Here is a 25,608-nt window from a genome sequence, read left to right on the forward strand (position 1 = left end):
TTGGCACAGCGTACTGGCCACAGCGCGCCGGCCATAGCGGCCATTTGGGGGGTGAACCAATGGAAGGAAGACCTTTCTCTCTGTCTCTCTCTCTCTCACTAACTCTGTCAAAAAAAAAAAAGAAAAAGAAAAAGAAAAGATTTATTCATTTATTTAAAAGTCAGAGTTACAAAGGCAGGAGGGAGAGACAGAGAGAAAATCTTCCATCCGTTGGTTCATTCCCCAGATGGCAGCAATGGCTGGGGTGAGCCAGGCCAAAGCCAGGAACTAGGAGCTTCCTCTAGATCTCTCACGTGAGTGTAAGGGGCCCAAGCATTTGGGCCACCTTCCACTGCTTTTCCCAGGCCAATTAGCAGGGAGCTGGATTGTAAGCAGAGCAGCCAGGACACAAACCAGTGCCCATATGGATGACAGCATTGCAGGTGGCAGCTTTACCTGCCATGGCACAACACCAGCCCCTATCATCCCTATTTTCAGATGAGAAAACTAAATATGTTGAGATCAAGAACCCCATGCAGAGCTGTGATTCAAATGTAGGTCTATCTGGCTCTAACGTTTTCTTTGCCCACATTAACTGGAAACCATAGGTTCAATCAACACTCAACCAGCACCTCTCTGATAATCATTCAACTCAACGCACATTTGTAGAAAGGATTTTGTAAGTAGAGTGTGTGTGACAGGGTGGAGATACAAAGATGTGAAGATAAGGTCCTCGCCCTTAAGGAGTTGACAGAGTGGGAGAGACAAGACAGATGTGCAGATCAGGAGGTAATAATGGAGGTACTGTGATGGCAGTTCTGGAAGTTCAGCAGGCACAAAGACAGATGAAGTTCTCAATGTGCTGGGGTTCCTGGGACTGTCACATAGGGAAGCAGACCCAGAATTCTTTTCACCATTTGTAAAACTTTGTTTTCTTTTTATTTCTTTTTTTATTTTCTTTTTATTTATTTTCATTTTATTTGAAAGCTAGAGACACAGAGATCTAGGCCAGGCCAAAGCCAGGAGCATGGAACTCAACTTATGTCTCCCACATGGGCAGCAGGGACCCAAGTACTTCAGCCATCACCTGCTGACTCTCAGGGTACAAGCTGGAAGCTATGTCAAAAGTGGAAGAGTCAGGACTCCAACTGGCACTCCAGTATGGGCAGTGACTTTACCATAGCACCAAATGCTCACCTTTTAATAAGAAAAAAAGAAGAAGGAAAAAAAAAAGGCTTTGATAAAAACAGATTTTGTGATAAGCTCCACTGTCCAGAAACTAACAGCACCCTAAGTACTCTGGTTCATTAGGTTTTTGCCATAAGCCATCATCCTCTCCAAATTTATTATGAAATGCTGTTATTCTATAGGTTACCACAAAATCTGGGAAATGGGGTGAGGACAGTCACAAATTTCTTGTAGGAAACTGTTGAACTACTGACACTGAATAAAAAATTTTCTGTGTGAATGTGTGTGCATGTGTGTGTGTTTTCCCCTGGGGAGGAAAATTCATGGCTTTCCTTGATTCTTAATGATCTAAAGTGCCATGCAAAAGTTATGAATCACTAAAATGATGTTATACCTGTATATATAGCAATAGATCCTTAAATATACCTATACATAAATATATATACACGCACACAAGAACACATGTTTTTATACACACAGAAAGTATGCCTAACAACCACTTCTGGGTTGAATTTTCTTTAAGTAGAAAGAAAAGGAGATTCACTTTCTGCTCCAAACAATTCTGTGCTGACTGAAAAATTAAGTAATTAGGGGAAGGCATTTGGTATAATAGTCATGTTGCTTGGGATGTCTGCATTCCATATAGGAGTGCCTGGGTTCAAGTCCTGGCTCTGACTCTTGAATTTGGCTTCCTGCTCATGCATACCCTGCAAGGCAGCAGGTGATGGCTTAAGTAGTTGGGAACTTGCCACCCATTTGAGAGCCCAAATTGTGTTTCTACCTTCTGGCTTTGGCCTGGCCTAGCCCCAGCTCTTGTGAGCATTTGAGGGTGAACAAGCAGATGGGAGTGAGATCTCTCTCTCTGTATCTCTGCCTTTCAATAAATAACCATTTAAAAATAAATTTTAAAAGTTAATTAGTAATTTGTAATGTATATGTATTGCTTTTATAATAAAAAATGATCTCTGTTTTTATTGTACTATGTGTAGACCATGTTGAGAAGACCATCATAGTGAGGAGTAAATATTCTACAGAATTCACAACAGATATTGTTACAATTAACTAATGGCTGTGCTTAGGAAGCTTGGTTGAGGCCAATCTGGGTACTGTGGGTAGTCAGGAAGTCCTATGTGGCAACAGACTCATTCATCTAACACACTGCACCCAGAGATTGCTGGCATTGCATAGAAAGTGAGGCCAAGGTCATCACAACAGAAAGAGGTTCTACAAAGAGCAACAACAGCCCAGACCCAGAGACAGATCTAACACAGACGCAGGATGCAGGTGACCCTCTCTGTAGGAACTGTCATCATCTAAACACAATGAGCACAAAAAAAAAAAAAAAAAAAAATTATTCTTTTGAAGGACCTGGTAAGCAGAACATAGAAATGGAAGACAGCAGTCCCATTATTTCTTCTTGACCATGGCCTTGTATAAGTCATTTGGCCTGTCTGTCCAGATGTTCCTCATTTTTGAAAAGATACTAAAATAGCTTCTACCAAAACCTATATACAAATCAGCCGTTCTAAGATCTTTGCCAATTCTTAGCCATAGTTCTTAAAGCAGACAGAATATAAATCATATAAAACCCTCAAATTTATGCTTATTTCCTAATAGTATAATAACAGCAGTAAAGGAAAGTATTTATTTCAATTTTTCATCCTTGAATTCCTTTAAACTAACAATTTAATCTTACTTTACTTGATCAATCAAATCCATATTCCCCACCCCCTCCTGAATTCTGTCAACCAACAGAACTTGAAACTCTCACACCAGCAGAAAACACAAAACTAGCCAAAAGCAGTTAAGAGAGGGGTAGAAAAGGGCCTGATTACAGTCCTTGGTGAATAGTGATGTGAATATGCAAATTTTTATCTGCTGTGGTATAACTTCAGTATATTATTCTGATAACTGAAGTAAGTACTGAACTTGCAAATCATGTCAGTTGGCACTGTTATCTCACAGGAAGCAGGTCCAGGCGGGTTCCTGTGCAACAAAGGCTAGCTCAGTGTTGCATATAGTTGTGATGCTGTAAGACACAATTACAGCCATCCCACAGAACGGAAAATTGGCTGCACTTAGATAAAAATTCCTATTTTTGAAGTGTTGAGGTTAAAAACTACATAATCTACAACTAGATTTAAGTTTAAGCTATTTATATTCTATTTGGGCTCTCTGCTCTGCTGGCTAAATCTCCATCTAAAATATTTTAAAACCCTGACTATAAAGTTGGAGAGCTAAGAATTTTAAGATAGCAACTGTCCCACAAATTCTATTCTTTGTAGCACCCTGTTCTTTTAGGAAGAATTCCAGTCATTTCTGTTTGATCCTGGAAGGATTTCTTCTATTCTCCTGTCTCTCTCACTGGTCTAGAACTGTAATATGCACATCAGTAACATCTTTTCTAACATCTGTTTAACTTTCTATTTTCCTTTAATTTCTATTTCTATTGTTTTCCAAATTTTTACCCAGGTCTAAAAAGAGAACTTCAATAACGACGTGATACCATGCCAAGTATTTAAGGTTTCAGATACGCAGTGTCATCCTTTGTTTCTCACTGCTTTCTTGTATTTCGGGGAGAATGGTTACAATAAATTTTAAAAACGCTGCAAATATTTTTGAATTGTCATTAAATTAAGACTAGGGAAAGAGAGTGACAGAGGAAGAGAGTGAAATTTGACTTTTGCTGATGAAGGTGATGAGAACGAGAGCCTCCAATAAAAGTCAAACACGAAAATAAGGCCAAATCCTTTGCTCCCTATCAACATGAAACTACCCAAGTCTGGAGTTAACTTTTTAACTTTATTCTGAGAGCTAACTTTTGTTTCAGCTGCACTGATTCTAAACAGACTAAAGTTAGAATGTTATTGCTCAAGCAGTGATCACTGCTACAGGCCCAGTTCAGGCTGAGGATTATTTTTCTTTTGGCCCCTATTTCCTGAATTCAAAGTAGTTTAAACTTAGGATCACACAGACATAAAAACGAGCGGCGTCTCTGGGATCCTTGTGCTAGTTTTCTCCTCTGATCCTTTCTCCACGTTTCCATTATCACCAAGGAGATGCTCTGGTTTAATGCAAGTCTTCCTGATAAAAGTTTACCCAAACAACTCAGTCCTAGGAGATATCAAAGGGGGTGGTGGTGGTGTTAATATCCAATTGGGCAAGAAGGGGAGCGATTTACTCTCATATTTCCTCAAGGGGATACAAACTGATATAACCTTATTAGAGAACAACGTGGCAATGATTATCAAAGCCTTAAGAACACTGTATTCTACTTTCAGGAATTTATTCAAGCAAAGTCACCTTTTCTCTTAGTTCCAGCTTCTTTCTTTCATTTTATTTAAAAGGAAAAAAGAAACAGATGGAGAGAGCTCTCCCATCTACTAGTTTACTCCCTAAAAGTCTGTAACAGCCAGGGCCAGGCCAGGACAAAGTCTGGAGCCTGGAACTCAGTCCAAGTCTCTCATGTGGGTGGCAGGGACCCAAGTACTTGGACCATCAGCTGCTGCCTCCCAGAGTGCACGTTAGCAGGAAGCTGGATTGGAAGCACAGTAACCAAGGCTTAAACCATGCTCTCCAACAAGCAATACAGGTGTCCCAAGCAGCAACACATCACATGCTGCATGTAGCATGTCACATGTCGTGTGTAACACATGTCAGTCAGCCTCTAGCTTTATCGCTGGATGTTATATTGATGGCTCATTTAACGGTTCTTTCAGTATTTTTACAATGGAATATAATAAACATATTTGTGTGGTAATCAAAACTAAAAAATCTTCAGTAAACATTAAACATATCCTGTCCTAAACAACTTTCATTCAAAAGTGTTAAATGTGAGGGACCACCTTTAACAATTAGGTTTTGTTTTGTTTTATAATTATTAAAAAACTCAGTACATATTAACAGTTGTTTTTCTAACATCTAGTGTTTGGAGATAAAATAAACAAGCCCATGCCCATTTTTGTGGCTGATACTTTCATGGGATGAGACAGAGATTCAGACCACAACGATGAGTGGTCCTGGGCTGTTCCTTCATGCTTCCACAGATCTAGAAGGCATAGATGCTCCTTCCAAGGACCGCTAGAATACCATTATGTGATGAGATATTCTTTTCCTGCATGTTACAGCAAAAGACACTATCTAAATTCTCCTGAATCACTGGGAACAGAAAGCAAGTTTCAATTTATTTTATTATTATTTTTTTTTTGTCAAACCATATGCCTTTTCTGAATCTATTTACAGCACTCTTTCAAACACATCTTTCAAGATCTTCTCTAAAGGGTCCACAGGGACTACATACAAAACCTTCTGGTCATTGTTTGCTAACTGCTGGGATGGTCTTAATCGAAGAAGAGCCAATATTTTCAGCTTGGGTTTTTGGAAAAGGTACTAAAATGTCTCCAAACTGACTTAAGAGAAACTGCTTAACAGAAGAGGAATTATTTCTGCTCTGCAATAAACTCATTAGGACTGACATAAGCTGTAACCACAGACTAAGAGAACCACATATTTTGAACACATTAGATCCCAAAGGCCACTGAAGTTTTGAAATACTGTCAGTGTCAGATGACAAAACCTGTTCAACTAAGACTCCAGCCTCAATATACTGTTTGACAATCTCCTCCCCTGTGAATATTCTTAGTATTTGGTAATTTCTCTATAAGGATTTCATTTTTATTACATTAGTTTTCCTGGAAAAGTTTTATTTGATGATTCAGGTAAAATTTTCTGAGGTAAAAGACTTCCTATCACCCCAGTAGACATTTTTCCCTCTAAGCAATCCTGACATGAGGCAAGTGAGTGAAGACATCCTTCTGTTAGGAGGCCAGTTTAGTTCGAGGTGCCACAAAAGTCAAAGTGTTTCTGTAGTTCAAACCAAACCAGACTTATCTTACCTCCCCGATTCAGGCAGAACTAATCCAAATGCTCAAACCAGGTCCAGAAGCACCTTGGGTTTTACTAGGGTCAGGTAAATCTCTTCTAATTTGGGAAGGGTCCAGTAAGCCTCAACTAAGGACAAATGGCACCTTGGTGAGTCCTGTATTTGCATGACTAAAATGGGGTTTTCTTCCTTTTCCAATTCTTGATTTGTTACACATAATACTAAAATCCTTTTCGCCAACAAAGCTTGATAAAAATGGTTTCCAAAGTTGACTCCACCTGCCCTAGTCCTATTGAATCCAAGTCTTTGGGGATAGGACCCTGAAAGCCTGCTGCCTTGTTTCTTTTCTTTTTTAAATCTCAATACTTTTACAAGTGCCCCTTATGGTCTGTACACATGCTGAAGTATGAGAATTTCTGCACTAGAACAATTCAAAGAGTCAATGAGGGGCAAGGGCCAGCGCTGTGGCATAGAAGGCTAAGCCTCCACCTACAGTACCGGTGTCCTATAGGGCTGCCAGTTTGAATCCCAGCTGCTCCACTTCCGATCCAGCTCCCTGCTACTGCACCTGGGAGGGCAGTAGAAGATGGCCCAAGTTCTTAGACCCCTGCACCCACACGGGAGACCCAGAAGAAGTTCCTGGATCTTGGCTTCAGCTTGGCTCAACTCTGGCCATTGCAACCACTTGTGGAGCGAACCAGCAGATGGAAGATTCTCGTTCCTTTTCTCTCTGTATCTCTGCCTTTCAAATAAGTGAATCTTTAAGAACAACAACAAAAGAGTGAATGAAAAGGACAAAAGAAATCCCAAGAGGAAGAGACTGGCAAGATTTGAATTTGAAAATTTAATACCATTGGGGAAACAATATTTTTAAAAAAAGTCAGAGAGGAGGAATCACGAACACCTTTCCTTCAAAAACTCCAACTCCTTCCTGTGTCATCTGCAGTTACGCTGGCTGCATCAGTGCGCTGATACTTTCTTCTACCTCTGACAGCTTCTTCAGGATTTGGTTGACCTTCACCTCATCAAATTCCAAACACAGAAATTCAGATTCCTGGAAAACATAAAAGGATGTTTTAGAGGGCACCCCTGAGGCATCCTGTCATGATCAAGTTCCAAAGGCTCAGGGTCCCAACTCAGCAAGCCTAGTTCAGACCTTTAATACCTAAGTGATATTTCACCCAGCAAAGCAAATACACACAATGCCTTAAACAAAACTGCTTTTTTTTTTTTTGATAATGTTCTATAAATGGTACAAGTATACATATGTCAGGTGCTCTCACTATGAGGCATGTGAGAAGCTGTTCCTGTCTGTTGTCTCATTTGACCCTATGATGACTTTTAAGTCAAGGAGTTAAGTACTGCTGTTTTATGGATGACAACCATGGGGCCCAGAAAGATTAAACTGTATCTAAAAAATAGAAAAAAACAGAGTCAGCTTGTGTTTGGCAGACTCCAAAGTCCATATCGTCTCTACAGCATCCTGTAGTATAATAATAAAAGAAGGATTCTGATTGGCTCTGAGATAGCCTCGGCATTGAGATAACTCAGAAGCAGTGGTTATGCCAAGAAGCTGTAACAAGTTGCTTGGGAACTATCAGATAATTGAAAGATAACCAGATCTTGAAACTGCAACAAACATTTTCTGGGGTTTTTCCAGTTGCTGCCAGCCCACCCTCCTTCCAGCACCCTCAAACACATTCCCTTTATTCACTGTTAGGACTGGTCAATCAATCCTAGGTTAGGTAGATACTGAAGAATAAGGTCTTTGAAGTACAGTGGTAGAAATTTCATGTTCATTGACTAGTAGGACGTGTTTTAAGAGATAAGGGCAAATTGTATATATCCAAGAGTGACTACATTCAAGATCCATAAAAACAAAATCAAGCAATTTTTTTAAAAAGATTTATTTATTTGAAAGAGAGAGGTCTTCCATCCACTGGTTTACTCTCCAAATGACCACAATGGCCAGAGATGAGCCAATCTGAAGCCAGGAGCCAAAAATTTCTTCTAGGTCTCCCATGCAGTGCAGGGACCCCAGGGTTTGGGCCATCCTCTGCTGCTTTCCCAGGACATAGCAGAGAACTGGATCAAAAGTGGAGTACCCAGGACTCGAACCGTCACCCAAATGGGATGCTAGTGCTATAGGCTGAGGCTTTAACCTGCTGTGCTACAGTGCCAGCCCCAAAATCAAGCAATTTGAAAGCAGTGTGAATCTTGAGATCATATAACCTAGTTGTCTTTTTTTCCAGGTAATGAAATTACATATCTAGCCATGTTAAATGACATGCCTAATATCCCTCTATTGATGGCAGATTCATCAGCTGTTTTCCTCTCTAAATATTGAAGGGAATCAGACTATGTCACTCCGAAACATTCTACTTTGGCATATGGATTATTTTGAGTTGAAGGCAATTGAGAACCAACAGATGGAGAAAGAAGTCTTCTTGCAGTATCCCTTATATGACTTAGAAGCAGAAAATTCTGGTAAATAAGGACAGTTATAAATCTCTTCTCTGGGGGAGTTTTCTAGCCATGAAAAATATGAAAAGTTGGCAACAAGAGGAGCCTACACAAATAAACCTTGTTAAAATAACCCTTATTTGCCATTTGTTTCCCCATATACTTACTTCGTTTGTCCTTAGAAGCCCAACCCCTTTATACACTGACTAGTCTCTGGGCCATAATTTATCCCTCTTTGTTAAAATGGCATATAATATTCCAAGGCTAACTGCCTCTTTGGGTCTTTACTTTTTGTTGTTGTTGTTGAAACTCCTGTGCATGTAATGTTAAAGACATCAACATGAATAAAATTCATTAACTTTTTCTTGTTTGTTTACACTTAATTTATAGGCATCACAGACATAACCTAAGATGGTAAAGGAAAACTTTTTCTTGCTCAACTATACCAGGGAATTTCCCACTCTCATCCCCAAGCGACCAGTAAAGAAAGATCAATAAGCATCTTCAGAAGGAAGGAGCCATTCTGCTATCACCTAAAAGGAATTTATTTTGAAAAAGTATCTTTGTTGTTGCTAAGCTGATTTACTAAGTCTATAATGAATGCACTGGACGTCCTAGGAGAAATCGGGGCAGAGAGAAAGGGGCCTCTCAGACAAAAGGCTTCCAAATGGAGGAAGGCAGATTCTTTTGCTGCTTAAAGGAACTCTGTCCTCAAACAACTGTTTAGAAACTTAAATTTTCATTGAGCCCAAAGTGATGGCCCAAGTACTTGAGATCCTGCCATCCATATGGGAGATCTGGATGGAGTTCTGGGTCCTGATCTCAGCATGGCCCACCCCTAGCTATTGCAGGCATTCAGGGAATGAACCACTAGACCCCCCCCCCCCAAAAAAAAAAAGTCTCTCGATCTCTCTCCCCTCTCTGTCACTCTGCCTATCAAATAAATTGGTTTTTTTTTTTTAAAGGACACATCTCAGATCAGAAAGTTTCTTGTTCTCCATTCCATTTTATCTAGATCTTTAGCTTGACTTTAAAATATTTTTTAATGTCCTTGAGCCTGGGCAAGTACATAGTTTTGTTTTTTTTTTTTTTTTTTTTTTTTTTAATAAAGGTTTTATTTATTTACTTAAAAGGCAGAGTTACAGAAAGAGACGCAGAGAGGGAGAGCATCCATCACCTGGGTCACTCTCCAAATGGCCACAATGCCCAGAGCTGACTAAAGCTGAAGGCAGAAGCCTGGAGCTCCATTTGGGTCTCTTAAGTGGGTGGCAGGGGCCCAGGTACTTGGGCCATCTTCTGCTGCTTTCTCAGGCATATAGGTAGGGAGCTGGATCAGAAGCAAAGCAACTGGGACTCCAAGTGGTGCTCACATGAGATGCTAGCATCACAGACTACAGTTTAACCACTGCACCACAACATCAACCCCAAGTGCACATGTCTTTTCAAAAGAAACATGGAGACTGGCACTGTGGTGCTGGCATCCCATATGGGCATCAGATTGTGCCCCAGCTGCTCCTCTTCCAATGCAACTCTCTGCTTATGGCCTGGGAAAGCAGTGGAGGATGGCCCAAATGCTTGGGCCCCTGCATCTGTGTGGGAGACCCAGAAGAAGCTCCTGGCTCCTGGCTTTGGATTGGCCCAGCTCTAGCAGTTGCGGCCATTTGGGGAGTGAACCAGCGGATGGAAGACCTTTCTCTCTATCTCTTCCTCTATTTGTAGCTCTACTTCTCAAATAAATAAAATCTTTAAAAAAATGAAATAAGGTTTACTTGCACAAGATAGAACAGTATTGAGATCATTAATGCCCTTGAAGTGGTTTTTGTAGGTGTGAAACAAATTGTGAGAATCTGAATTCGTTCCTCTTATTATAATGTTGAAATTAAGTCTATTTAATTTATTAAGTCATGTTTATTCCCTGATTTTATATACTTGTATCTATCCATAAACACTGTGATATTTGAAAAAAAATTTTTTAACAGTTGGCCTTGGAAACAATGGTCTAGAAACTAATAATTACCAACCTAAAGGGACTTTTTAAAAGTCCATGGAAGGGGCTGGCACTGTGACACAGCAGGTTAAAGCCCCAGCCTGAAGTGCCAACATCCCATATGGGCACCAGTTCAAGTCCCAGCTGTTCCACTTCTGATCCATCTCTCTGCTGTGTCCTGGGAAAGCAGCAGAAGATGGCCTAAGTCTTTGGACCCCTGCACCCACATGGGACACCTGGAAGAAGCTCCTGGTTCTGATGGATCAGCTCAGCTCCGCCGTTGCAGTCAATTGGAGAGTGAACCAGCGGATGGAAAACCTCTCTCTCTGTCTCTACCTCTCTCTGTAACTCTTTCAAATAAATAAAAATAAATTTTTTTAAAGAAAATAGAACTAAAAGATCAGTTTCTTTTGGTGCAAAAAACTGAAATGCATGTATCTGAGGAGGCTTTAAAAAGTTCATAAGAATGTATATTATGAAAAAACTACATGAATTTCAGGATTTTTTTCACTAAGATATTTATTTTGTGACTTGGCTGCTGCTCTTCCAATCCAGCTCTCTGCTATGGCCTGGGAAATAAGTAGAAGATGGCCCAAATGCTTGGGCCCCTATACTCATATGGGAGAACCGGAATATGCTCCTGGCTTCAGTCTGGCCCAGCCCTGGCTACTGCAGCCATTTGGGGAGTGAACCAGCAGACAGAAGACCTCTCTGTCTGTTCCTCTCTTTTGTCTGTAACTCTGCCTCTCAAATAAATAAATAAATCTTTAAAAAAAAAATCTGAAAACACTTGATATATTTTTTCAGTCATTTTCTTTATCTGGGCCTAACTTGTACTTTATGATCATAGGGAGTATAGCAGCATATGAAATTCAAGGGGTTAAATAACCACACCAAAATAAATAGAAAGCAAAGGCAAAATATTCAAAATTTTAACTTTTTAAGTGCAAACACTAGTCATGAAATCCTAGATAACCTTGAGAGGCTACTCTCTCCAAACCAAAAATAAACTAAGCCAGCTTTAACACTTCCAGAAGAGGCTATACTCCTAAGGAACTCCTGTATACCCCTAAGGAAGCTTCTACTTGTCAAGCCTAAATCTTTAATGCTTAAGCTCATTTTCTGGGGAGTTAGAGAGTATAACTGATTATTAGTCTATACAAAAATGAAGGCTGTTATTAAGTACTTGTTTGGTTTTTATCTATACACTAAATGACCTCTGTGTGTATCATGTCCACTAAATGACCTCCTTATCTAGGCCAATGAGCACACCCAAGTAATTTCAGTAAAATCATACTACAGTGACAAAATGCTAAAAATAGATAATAATAAAAAGATTTATGACTTATTAGACACTTAAATGAGGATGGCATTTTGTCTAGTGGTTAAGATGCCACTTGAGATGCCTGAGTCCCATATGGATGTGCCTAGCATTGAGTCCCAGCTCTGCTCCCAATTCCAGTTTCCTGCTGATGTGCATCCTGGTGAGTCAGCAGGTGACAGCTCAAGAAGTTGGCACCTGTCACCCACAAGGGAAACACAGATTGTGTTCCTGGCTCCTGGTTTCAGCCTGGCCCAGCCATGGATGTTGTGGGCATTTGGGACGTGAACCAGCATATGGGAGATCTGTCTCTCTTTCAAATAAATAAAAATCTAAAAACTTAAGTGTAAACATTTAGAGCAAATTCAACAAAAAACAAAACTCCTATAATCTATTTTCTATTCAATTAATATTTCCCATGCAAAATTTTCACAAATCTTGATCACCCAATTTACTGATTTAATATTTAGCATTATGATATAAACTCGGTAAATTCTAATGTGTTGTGGTTTCTTATTAAGTAATAAAATTGGAGGATAAAGAGAAAGAATGGCAAAGGTTGCCATACGATCCAGCTAACAAATAGATTGAAGAAGGCCACACAAAGCTAGCCAGGTTTTCCTAAGGCTTATTCCCCAATTTTTCTTTAGGTTTCATTTGTTGACACAAAGATACCTTTATGGAGCACAAACTTGGGCCATAATACTTATCTTCCATCTGGACTGTCCTTTCATAAACTCAAAAGAATTCTATAACCTGCAACTATGTATAATTCTGTGATTTCTAAGAGTATAAAGTAAAAAGTTAAAGTAAAAATTAAGAGTGGGAATAAGAGAGGGAGGAGGAGGAAGGGTAGGTGTGTGAACAAGAGGGAGGTAGAATTAGGGTGGGATGTATCACTATGTTCCCAAATCTGTACATATGAAATACATGAAACTGGTATAGTTTAAATAAAATTTAAAAAAAGTATCAAATGTTTGAGGAGATAGATATGTTTTCTCTGATTGACATTATGTAGTACACACATGTATGGAAACATCACACAGTACCCCATAAATATGTACAATTTTTATATGTCAGTTAAAATGATATAAAGCAAAAGTTCACAAAAATACATATGATGAAAAACTATGCAAGGATTTCAAAACTCTTTGCATTAAGATAAACTCATCTTTAAATTAAAAAAAAAAAAAAGGAAAGGGACAGGACATGAGGCAGAATTCAAAAACAACAATGGGTTCTTGGAACTGCAACTGTATAATAAAATATCCGAACATTGTCTGCCAGAGAAAGTCAGAACTTAAACCTGTGTTCACCACTGCCACACATCCAACGGCTTTCTCAGAACAATCACTGTTACTGCTCCCCAGCGCCTCGGAAGCCTGTGAATTCCAGAAACTGCCTCTCTGCAGCAAAGGATGCTCAAGCTCCTTCCTAGGAACTATTTATCCAAAGTTAAAATTTTACAGTTCCCTGAAAACCGTGGTGATTACTGACCGTTTGTTTTTCAGATCCATATCCTAGGAAGCTATACTCTAAGGGTTGTGTCACTCTGCTGTTCTCTGGCTTACAGCTGGGTTCAGGCAAGGGAAGAGAGAGGTAATGATGTTTATTTCCCAACTCCTCTGCTGTGGCTTCCAATATCTTTGACGTAGAAGTATCATTCATTTCCTATTTACTGACCCCAAATACTGCCTCTTCTGGTTCACATAAGCAAGAATAAAACTGAGTCTCCTCAGACTACCAAAGTATATAACAACAAAGCACAAACTTCAAAGATGAGCAAAGATTTTCATCAAGTCTAAATTGGTAAGAAGGCTGCTTCCAAGTGATAAGTAACAGAATGAGCCAGAACCAATATAGAAGTCCTCCCTCCCTTCCTTTACATATGGGGAATATGTTCCAAGACCCCTAGTGGATGACTGAGACCACAGACAGGAGAACCCTATATAGGTATACTATGCTTTTTCCTATACATACATACACAATTTAATGTTTTTTACATATTAACTAACCACTTCTCATGCAGTATGGCTACCACTTTTGCAGTCTGAGGTGAGAGAAAACTAGCACATATTTCCTTTTGCCTCTTCACAATTTCGTGGACAGAAGATTCCTTCTTATAGTAGATCTCAGATACCTCAGTACATGATTTTTTTGTATTAAGTTGAGAACTTTCACCTTTTCACTTTTTTTTTGGACAGGCAGAGTTAGTGAGAGAGAGACAGAGAGAAAGGTCCTTCCTCCTGGTCTACCACGCGGGTGCAGGACCCAAGGACTTGGACCATCCTCCACTGCACTCCTGGGCCACAGCAGAGAGCTGGAATGGAAGAGGGGCAACTGGGACAGAATCTGGCGCCCCAACCGGGACTAGAACCCGGGGTGCTGGCGCCACAGGCGGAGGATTAGCCTAGTGAGCCGCAGCTCCGGCCCACCTTTTCATTTAAAAAGAGCATTTTAGGACTTCATTTTGGCAGATCTGAATTGTCAGCACTATTATGCTGCACTTTGGGGCCATCTTTTTTAAAAGATTTTATTTATTTATTTGAAAGTCAGAGTTACACAGGTCTCCCACCTATGTGTAAGGGCCCAAGTATTTGGGCCAACCTCCACTGCTTTCCCAGACACATCAACAGAGACCTGGATCAGAAGTGGAGTATCCAGGACTAGAACCAGCGCCCATATGGGATGCCAACATCACCGGCCACAGTGCCAGCCCCTCCATTTAATACTTTCTGACTGAAGATGATAATTGGTAACTGAAACTATGGAAAGCAAGACTATGGATAAGAAGAAACAACTGCATTTGATTTTTTAAAAAATTATCATTTGATATTGAAATCTTGTAGGGTAGTACTTTGAAAAAAAAGGGAAGGAGAGAGGGAGGGAAGGAAGAAAAGGAAGAAGAGGAAGACTACCACCAATAACAACAGAATATAAGATTTCATGAGGAATTTGCATCAAAAGTCCTTGATACCAGAAACATGGCCTCATCTCTACAACCTACATGATTTATGAACTGTTTTGTTTATCTTTCAATACAGGCTTTTTGTTTTTACCAATAAATATCACTACCAATGATCCTTACTCAGGCCATTAAAGAATATGCTAAGGACATGAAAGTATGTCTATTGGTCATTTGTACATCATGCTTTGAAAAATGTTCATATCCTTTGTATATTCTTTATATAGTAGATGTGGGACTTGTTAGCAATTGTATTTGAAATGAAGATGATTCTGGATAAAAATGGCCTGGTTATGTCTTTAAAACAAATACTCCTAGCCGGCGCCGTGGCTCACTAGGCTAATCCTCTGCCTTGCGGCGCCGGCACACCGGGTGCTAGTCCCGGTCGGGGCGCCGGATTCTGTCCCGGTTGCCCCTCTTCCAGGCCAGCTCTCTGCTGTGGCCAGAGAGTGCAGTGGAGGATGGCCCAAGTGCTTGGGCCCTGCACCCCATGGGAGACCAGGATAAGTACCTGACTCCTGCCATCGGATCAGCGAGGTACACCGGCCGCAGCGCGCCAGCCACGGCAGCCATTGGAGGGTGAACCAACGGCAAAGGAAGACCTTTCTCTCTGTCTCTCTCACTGTCCACTCTGCCTGTAAAAACAAAACAAAACAAAACAAAACAACAACACAAATACTCCCAGGAGAGGTAATACCTAAGTCATTAACATCTTTCTATTACTTAAAAATTAAGAGTCTTATTTTTTCCCAAAAATATGAATCCAAGTTGTTTGCCTTAAAAGTATAGGGGTTGAGAATTAACAGAGGCCTACATTTGTGGCATAGCAGGTTAACCAGTTTCCTACAGCACTGGTATCCCGTGTAGGTGCCGGTTTGAGTCCCTGTTGCTCCTCACTAATGTGACTGGGAAAGCAGCAGAGGACGGCCCAAGTGCTTTGGGCACCTGTCACCCATGTGGGAGACTTGCTAAAGCTCCTGGATCCTAGCTTTGACCTGGCCCAGCCCAGGAGCACTGCTGCCATTTGGGGGGGAGGGGAGGGGAGGGGAGGGGAGGGGAGGGGAGGAGGAGGAGGAGGAGGAGGAGGAGGAGGAGGAGGAGGAGTAACTGGGAGTGGAGGGTGAATAAGTAGAGCACAAAACATAAAAGAACCAGGAAAGTACCAAAGGCAAATCCCTCTTCTGACTCTGCAACTCCTATCAGACACACGCACAGAAAAGCAGGCGAAACAGCTTCAGTTTCTCAGGTGCTCTCATTCATACACTCCATACCCTTTTTTTTTTTTTTTAACTAGGCAAAGAAATTTATTAACCTTTGTTTCAAATTTTATTCCCAGGCTTCTTCAGCTTAATTAGCTGCAAAGAACAAATCGTGTATAAGCAAAAACTGAAAACAGCTGCACTGTCCAAGGGGCTTGAGCTTAAAAATATTAGAGATCTAGATTTTATCAGATCATAAACAAAATAATTTTTAAAAGCAGTCATAATACAAAATAGCAGCTTCCAGTAACTTCTTCAAGTTTTATTTTCTTCAGAAGTTGACTCCATTCAGTTCACCTCATTCTTAGAATCCTTATCAAAATTCTCCATAAGATCGGAACTTCATTGTCATCGTCTTCTCCAGTAGCAAGTGGTGCTTTTGCATTCTCAGATTACTTGGGCAGAGCTTCAGCCAACCTCCTCAAACTAGTCAGGCTGTCTGCACCAAGCTGGTTCAAGATGCTGGGGAGCATTCCTGTCAGCTGCTTTGTCTCAGTGTGGTCTGCAACGGCGAAAGTGTTTGCCACCAGAGAAGCCTGAACTTTAGGGTCGTTAGAGTGGATCACTGTTCCTTGGTTTGTAAACATATTCACCTCTTCAATACCAGAGATATTGTTTGCCCCTAATTTCTTTAAGGGGAACTGAAGTTTTTTATCATCTGCTGTTGCTGTTCTATGAAGCACCTCTTTCTGCAAGCAGTTCCTTTCTCACCAGTGTGCACTTCTGTCTGCAGTTCTTCCTGGTTCATGATAGTTTCTGTCATCTTGTCCAAGTGGAAACGGGGCCGTGGGGGGGACTAGGGGTGGTGCTCGGGGGTTCCGAAATACATCTTAAAATATATGTATAAAAATGTAATTTAACAAAAAAAAAAAAAAAGGAAATTCATTTGTCACAGTTCTAGAGGCTAGAAGGCCAAGATGAAGCTGTCAGCAGGTTTCAATCCTGCAGAGCCCTCCCTTTGGCTCCATTGCCTTCTCACATAGCCTTTTCTCCATGTCCAAGTAACTATGATTCGGGCTCTAGTCTAACAGCTTCACTGTTAACTCAATCACCACTTCACTTTTTTTAAAAATCAGATTTATTTATTTACTTGAAAGGCAGTTGTAGGGGTAGGGGAAGGTTGAGATCTATCCACTGGTTCATTCCTCAAATGGCCGCTGGGACAAACTGACAGCAGGAGCCAGGAACTCCATCTGGGTCTCCCACTTGGATGGCAAGGGATCAAGCACCTGAGCTATCTTCTGCTGCTTTCCCAAGCATATTAGCAGGGAGTTGAATTGGAATTGGAGTGGCCAGATCTCCAATCAGTGCTCTTACGGGATGCCAGTATCACAGGTTGAGGCTTAACCTGCTGAGGCTTAATCTGCTGCCTCACAGAATCACTACTTTAATGACCTTATCTCAAAAAGGGTTACATCTGAGGGGACAGGTGTTGGAAACTCAATATATGAATTTTGGGGGTAAATAATTCAGTCAATAACAATCTCCAATGCTTAGAAAGCCCTAAGTTTAGCAGGCATCCAGTTTGCATGGTTGATGATGATTTCATTCTTATTAACTCTTGCTCATATTGTACAAATAAAGAATTTCTAGCAATCAATACAGAAATAAGAAAAACATACTATACACAAAAGCCATCTGCTGTCTACCAGCTCCATTTGGCAGAAGCCATATCTTGCTTTGTCTGCACTGAACTTGATTCTGAAATGTCATTTAAACTGTGGGGCTGCCAGGATAAAAATGGTCAGGCAGGGGATTAGAAATCAATCCATGCATCTACAACCAACTTATCTTTGACAAAGGAGCTAAAAATCAATCCCAAGAGCAAGGACAGTCTCTTCAACAATTGGTGCTGGGAAAACTGGATCTCCTTATGCAGCAGTGTGAAACTAGACCCCTACCTTACACCTTACACAAAAATCCACTCAAAATGGATCAAGGATCTAAATCCATGACCCAATACCACCAAATTATTAGAGAATATTGGGGAAATTCTGCAAGACGTTGGCATAGGCAAAGACTTCTTGGAAAAAACCCCCAAGTACAGGCAATCAAAGCTAAAACTGACAAATGAGATTACATAAAATTGAGAAACTTCTGCAGAGCAAAAGAAACACTCAGCAAAGTGAAGAGGAAATCAACAGAATGGTAGAAATTATTTGCAAACTATGAATTATTGCAAACTATGATAAAGGATTAATGTCCATAACTATAAGAGCTCAAGAAACTCAATGACAAAACAATCCAGTTAAGAAATGAGCAAAGGACCTGGACAGACATTTTTCAAAAGAAGAAATCCAAAAGGCCAACAGACACATGAAAAAATTCTCAGGATCACTAGCCATCAGGGAAATGAAAATCAAAACCACAATGAGGTTTCACTTTACCCCAGTTAGAAAGGCTCTTGTATAGAAATCAACGAACAATGAACACTGGCAAGGATGTGGGAGAAAAGGTACCCTAATTCACTGTTGGTGGAAATATAAACTGGTACAGCCACTGTGGAAGACAGTATGGAGATACCTCAGAAATCTGAATATAGACCCACCATATGACTCAGCCATCTCACTCCTGGGATACCCAAATGAAATAAAATCAGCATATGAAAGAGTGATCTTTCTCCCCATATTTATTGCAGCTCAATTCACAATGGCTAATGGAATCAACCCAGAGTTGTCCAACAACTGAAGACTGGATAAAAAATTACAGCATATATACACTATGGAATACTAAATAGTGGTAAAAAAATATAAATGAAATCCTGTCACTTGCAACAAAATGGATGCAACTGGAAAACATTATACTTAGTGAAATAAGCCAGTCCCCAAAAGACAAATACCATGTTTTCCCTGATCAATGGTAACTAACAGAGTACCTAAAAGGTAATCTATAGGAGTGAAATTGACATTTTGAGGGTTATTTACAGCCCTTGTCTCAACTGTTAAGGAGCAGTGTTTTTTTCCTCATACTATATATATTGAACTCTTTACTTAGTGTAGGGTTAATCCTATGAGTAAAAAATTAACTGAAAATAGATCTTTGTAAAAATTAAGAATGGGAATAAGAGAGGGAGGAGGAAGAAGGGTGGGAACATGGGTGGGAGGGAAGGCAGGGTAGAAAGCATCACTATGTCCCTGAATCTATATATAGGAAATACATGAAACTTGTATAACTTGAATAAGATTTTTAAAAATTAAAAAAGAATGTCTCTCCTAATCCTCACCTCTAAATCCTACTGAATGCCTTGCCAGCCATATTGCTTCCCAAAGCCTAACCTTGAGGACTGACTCAGGATCTGGCACACTATTCAGTGAGCCAATAATGTGGGGAAGAGGGAAGAAGAAAGATTAATAGCAGCTACATGAGGTTAGTCATCGGCCTCTCAAACAGCTTACTGCCTCATTTTGGAGGTGGTGTGTAGGAAGGCAAGAAGATAGAAAGTTACATCTTTATTATCTGTGGTTGAATTCAAACATTACTTGGGTTGTTGAGGCCTTTATTCAAATGTTAATAATCATCCCGTACATTAACATGCAGTCCTTTATAGGTTAGAAAGCCCTTTCACATGCATGATCTCATTTAATGCTTAGAATACTCTTGGGAATTAGGAAGACACCAAGTCAGAAGATAAGGTACTCTGAACTGTAAAAGTGACAGAATTTGCCCATCTGACATAAAGCGGATCTTTTTAGCCATACCCAGCAGACTTTGTCACATAATGCGATAGATCTCATGGGCTTTTGCTATACTTCTGAGCACATTTATGGATGAAAAGAAAGGGCTCATTAAACTTAAAATTGCCCACAGATCTAGAAATTAGTTTAAAAGTTCAGTGCTTAGCAGAAAACAAAGCAGACAATCAGGTCCTGACTAATGAAGAAATACTCTTTCTTGGTCATCATTCATGAAGTAGACTTTGGAAGTGGTGGAGAAAATATAAAGTGTGTGTACTGGGGACAGAAAATGCAGGGATCCTCTCTAGGTCCTCTGCAAAAATGAAATGCCTACAGAACTAAAGAACAATCAGCACAGAAGATACAAATAACAGTACTTTATACTTTGTGTCTCTGTGTGGGTGCAAACTGTTGAAATTTTTACTTAGTATACACTAAATTTATCTTCTGTATATAAAGATAATTGAAAATGAATCTTGATGAAGAATGAGATGGGTGAGGGAGTGGGAGATGGGATGGCTGCGGGTGGGAGGGAGGTTATGGGGGGAAGAGCCGCTATAATCCCAAAGTTGTACTTTGGAAATTTAAATTTATTAAATAAAAGTTTAAAGAAAAAAAAGAGAACATTGTGGGGAAGTTCTGACAAATCTGAAGATATTTTTAATTTCATGAGAGATAGAAGTAACACTTAAAATAATAAGTAATGATAACACAATGGCTAACACTGAGCACACACAAAATGCCATGCATCATACTAATCCTGTACATGTAGTATTTCATGTTGGTGAAAATAATTTTATCCAGTTTTAGAGATGAGGAAAATAAGGCAAAATGGTAAGTAACTTGTTTGAAGCAACCCAGTAGTAAGTGGCAGAGGCAGTTTCAAACCCAACGTCTCTCTGGCTTCAAAACTAAAACACTTAACCATTTCACAATCTTGACTCATATTCATAAGTAAGTACCATCAATAGTAGTCATTAAGTATCCACATGTGAAATTTATATTCTATCATTTAGTTAACTTCAAGAAAGACTCCAAGGAAGGCCAGGAGCTGCTAGCATGATACTTAAAGTCAATATAAAATTGCCTCTAAAAATCATGTCAAGGGTAGTCAATGAGTACATCCTAACTGCATTTGGAAGATTTCTGGCATGAACATAATAGTGTAATGGACAGCAGCACAGCTGGGTCAATACAAACTCCGCAGAGAAGATAATGGACAAACATCCTGGGGTGGCCTCTTTATTCCAGGAGACAGGGAGGATTCACTATATTCAGCTACTTGTTACCATCAGCAACACAGAATCTTTCTGTTTCTGTGGGGCAATGTGTGGAGCTCTGTGAATGAAATTCCTTCTCCCATCATCCTAAGTCAGAGTCAGGAAAACCAAAATATCTGCTTAAAACTGGGGTTCATGGGCCAGCATTGTGGCATAGTGGGTAAAGCTGCCACCTGCAATGCCAGCATCCCATAGGGCACCAGTTTGAGTCCTGGCTGCTCCACTTCTCATCCAGCTCTCTGCTATGGCCTGGGAAAGCAGTAGAAGATGGCCCAAGTCCTTGGGCCCCTGCACCCATGTAGGAGACCTAGAGGAAGCTCCTAGCTCCTGGCTTTGGATGGACACAGCTCCGGCCATTGTGGCCAATTGGGGAGTGAACCAGTGAATGGGGGATCTCTCTCTCTTTCTCTCTCTCTCTCTCTCTCTCTGCCTCTCCTTCCCTCTCTGTGTAAATCTTTCAAATAAGTAAGTAAATAAATAAATAAAATCCTAAAAAAAAATCTGGGGTTCTTTCCATCTACAATCAGGAGGAATTTCTAGTCCTGGCTGTTGTAGGCATTTCAGGAGTAAACCAGCAGATGTAACATCTTTCTCTGTCTCTCAAATAATGAGTGAAAAAAATGAAACAAAATTATCCAAAACAACTGGCTATTTTTGTAGAAAAATGAGATACGTCTGCAATGGAGGTATGAGAAAAAACATCTTGGGGACGGTGCCAACATCTTGGCTAATTCTCCGCCTGCGACACCGGCACCCATATGGCACAGCTCTCTGCTGTGGCCCGGGAAGGCAGTGGAGGATGGCCCAGGTCCTTGGGCCCCTGCACCTGCACGGGAGACCAGGAAGAAGCACCTGCCTCCTGACTTCGGATCGGCACAGCGCCAGCCGTAGTGGCCATTTGGGTAGTGAACCAACGGAGAGAAGACCTTTCTCTCCATCTCTCTCACTGTCTATAACTCTACCTGTCAAATAAGTTTAATAAAATAAAGAAAAAACATCTTGACTATATGATTTCTATATTCCTCTGTGAAATTACAGTCTCTAGTCACCCTGTCAATTTGGTTGGCAAGTTCTTTGACAATGGAGCAAACTTGAACACAAATATGGACTTTGGACTCCTGGCTGATATCTCAGTTGGGTTTTGCTGGTTTCTGAAGAATTTTAGCCATATTTATAAATATGAGACATTTAAAATACTTTTGTCATATATATTCATACAAAAATACAAATATGACTCTCCTAAACTCTTCACCCAGATTAACCAATTATTTCTATTTTACTACATTTGCTCTGTCATTCTCTCCCTTAAACACAAGAATAAGGACTCTATGTCATGCCCTTTATTCCTATGTACTTTACCGTATATTTCCTAAAGACAAAAATATTCTCTTACATAGACACTCCTTTTTTTTTTTTTTATTTGACAGGTAAAGTTATAGATAGTGAGAAAGACAGAGAGAAAGATCTTTCCTCCATTGGTTCACTCCCTAAATGGCCACCACGGCCAGCACTGCGCTGATCCGAAGCCAAGAGCCTGGTCTCCCACGCGGATACAGGCGCCCAAGCACTTGGGCCATCCTCCACTGCCCTCCCGGGCCACAGCAGAGAGCTGGACTGGAAGAGGAAAACCAGGACTAGAACCCGGCACCCATTTGGGATGCTGGCACCACAGGCAGAGGATTAACCAAGTGAGCGACGGCGCCAGCCAACCACTCTTAACACTTATATAAATTACTGTGTAATCCAGTCTATATCCAAATTTTATCAAATGCCCCAGTCATGTCCTGTACAACTTTTTTTTCTTCTCCAGAATCAAATCAATGATCATACATTGCACTTAGTCAGCATTACTGTTTTTTTTTTTTTTTTTTTTTTTTTTTTGTCAGGCAGAGTGGACAGTGAGAGAGAGAGACAGAGAGAGAAAGGTCTTCCTTTTGCCGTTGGTTCACCCTCCAATGGCCGCCGCTGCAGCCGGCGCACCGCGCTGATCCGATGGCAGGAGCCAGGAGCCAGGTGCTTTTCCTGGTCTCCCATGGGGTGCAGGGCCCAAGCACCTGGGCCATCCTCCACTGCACTCCCTGGCCATAGCAGAGAGCTGGCCTGGAAGAGGGGCAACCGGGACAGAATCCGGCGCCCTGACCGGGACTAGAACCCGGTGTGCCGGCGCCGCAAGGTGGAGGATTAGCCTATTGAGCCACGGCGCCGGCCCAGCATTACTGTTTTTACTCCTGTTATTATTCCCACATGGAGAGTCATCACTACTTCCAAATTTTACGTATCTTTCAAGGCCTGAAATCAGCAGCAGCATCCCACTTCCTGGGTGTTCCTAATGGCTGTTCCCAATATTCTGCTGCTGCCTGTAAGAGCCTAAGAAATACATGTCCATTAGCCAGAGGAAGAATATCAGAAGTCCACAGTCCAGTGTGTTCCTTCACCAAGGTCTGCCTGTGACATTGGCCAGTGCAGCAGAGAGAGAAGAATATAATTAGGCACTGAATGCAAACAAGACTCCAGGCTGGAGCTGCCAAGAACGTGAACCTGATTAGAGGACTACTAATGCACATTCTGACTAAAAGCAGGGGTCAAGAGCGCAGGTGTAAACTCTGTCCTTCCTATCTACTCATCTCTTAAGAAAGAAGAAGAGAATAATCAAATTAAGAAATAATTGTAATATTCAATAATAACACTGAAAATCAGGAAGTTCTACTTCATTTCCATAATTCCCTTGCCCTTAGCAAGAAGGCTGGGAGTTGGTATGAGGAGCATTTCCAATCTGTTGCTTTGATATGATAATCTCATATTCTCCAGCTCTGGAAAAAAAACATAAAACTATTTCTTTTTATGTTAAATCAATCCTTTATGTCGGATATTAGAGCAAAACAGGGGTTGGCGCTGTGGCACAGTGGGTTAAAGCCCTGGCCTCAAAACTGCATCCCATATGGGTGCTGGTTCGAGTCCTGGCTGTTCCACTTCTAATCCACCTCTCTGCTATTGCCTGGGAAAGCAGTGCAAGATAGCCCAAGTGCTTGGAACCCTGCACCCGCGTGGGACACCCAGAAGAAGCTCCTGGCTCCTGGTTTCAGATCAGCTCAGCTCCAGCCGTTGCAGCCATCTGAGGAGTCAACCAGTGGATGGAAGACCTCTCTCTCTCTGGCTATACCTCTTTCTATAACTCTGTCTTTCAAATAAATAAAATAAATCTTTAAAAAAAAAAGAACAAAACAAAGCTTAGCTGATTGCTGCTGCATCAATTCTTCCAAGTATAGAAGTACAAACCCACTTTGAGATTTGTAATAAAATTTAGTTTGGATTTTTTTATGACATTAATTCAAAAAGTCTATCATTTTTGTATTCCCCTCTGCCAATTAGGACTTCAAATGAAAGTCAAATGCGTTTTAGGGGTAAAAAATGAAACAAACAAGGAAACCCCTGATTCACTCATTTCAAGCTGTGAGGATCAGTCTCTAGCAAAGCTAGTAAAATATTATATCCTCATCACTGGGCTATAATGAGGATTTACATCTGCAATCAGAAAAGAGAAAAAATTCTAATGCAAAGCCTTTATTTTATCTTCATCAACAAAGAGTAAATTCACTGCAACATTAACATTAAAACAGAACTTCCAATAATTTTGCCACTTAGAGGGTAGGGGCACTACCCTAAACATGAATTTGCCTGAGAAATGCAGTAAAATAAACAGTTTTTAAAATGTGAATTCTTAGGGCCAAAGTTGTGATAGATCAGGTTTAGCTGCTGACTGCGACACCAGCATCCTATATGGGCACAGGTTCAAGTTCCAGTTGCTCCACTTCCAATCCAGCTCCCTGCTAATACACCTGGGAAAGCAGCAGAAGATGGCCCAAGTGCTTTATTTCATGCCACCCATGTGGGAGACCTGGCTGGTGTTCCAGGCTCCTGGATTTGACCTGGCCTACTCCTGGTAGTTGCGGCCAATTGGGGAGAGAACCAGAGGATGGAAGGTATCTAATTCTGCCTTTCAAATACATAAAACGAATCTTGAAACAGAGTGACATTCTTCTCAACTCACTCCACTGTGTTGGCTGCAGAAAATGCTAGCCCAAAGTAGGGTGCTTTGAAACGCTGGACTTAGGAAGAAGTCTCAGAATCTCTCTGACCCTCGCCTCTACTCCCCTCCTCACCAGGTCTGGATCCTCTTTCTCTCCTGAAGCATGGGAAGGGTCTGAAGTTCCTCTACTTACCCAAAGACTGGGTCCACCAGATTACCTTGTAGAAAGAAGGACACCACGTAGAGAGCCCAAGCAAGCTCTGTCCCAGGCTATTACTCTCTGTTCTTTGGGCCTATTTATTTCCCCTAAAAGTCATTTGCTCTTCATCTGAAGTTGCCTATAGCTCCCCAGTTCCTCTGTCCTATGAAGAGGGTACATAGGTGTAAACCACCTGACCCTTTCTTGAGTTTTCATAGCTGTGTGACTCCCATCAGTTTGCATGCTACTAAATCTGCTCGCCTTTTCTCCAGTTAATCTATCCACTGTTAGTTTGTCTCAGCAGACTTGATTACCAAACCTTCAGAGGATGAAGAAGTTTCCTTAGCCCCTATTACTACTATATCACTCATGAGATCTTGGAAT

At 40.8% G+C, this 25,608-nt stretch overlaps 1 protein-coding gene and 1 pseudogene across 6 annotated transcripts in view; both read right to left on the reverse strand.

Moving 5' to 3' along the window:
- Nucleotides 1-6,878: 6,878 nt before the first annotated feature.
- Nucleotides 6,879-25,608, reverse strand: part of COMMD1 (copper metabolism domain containing 1) — a 161,193-nt gene continuing 142,463 nt past the window's right edge. For 5 of the 6 annotated variants that reach the window (XR_016229343.1, XM_089326388.1, XM_070069076.2 and 2 more), the window contains one exon: nt 6,879-7,103. Coding sequence is in view for 4 of the 6 variants with exons in the window: in XM_089326388.1 (XP_089182514.1) it covers nt 6,996-7,103 (108 nt within the window). In the remaining 2 variants the exon portion in view is untranslated. Of the gene's footprint in view, nt 7,104-15,296; nt 15,421-25,608 lie in introns of all 6 variants that reach the window. The other variant, XM_089326386.1, reaches the window with a different exon arrangement.
- On the reverse strand, nt 16,089-16,807 carry LOC138848608 (transcription factor BTF3 pseudogene; annotated as a pseudogene).

This window comes from Oryctolagus cuniculus, chromosome 2 (assembly GCF_051225735.1).
Source record: "Oryctolagus cuniculus isolate XC-2025 breed Fujian yellow rabbit chromosome 2, ASM5122573v1, whole genome shotgun sequence".
Taxonomy (NCBI): Eukaryota; Metazoa; Chordata; class Mammalia; order Lagomorpha; family Leporidae; genus Oryctolagus; species Oryctolagus cuniculus.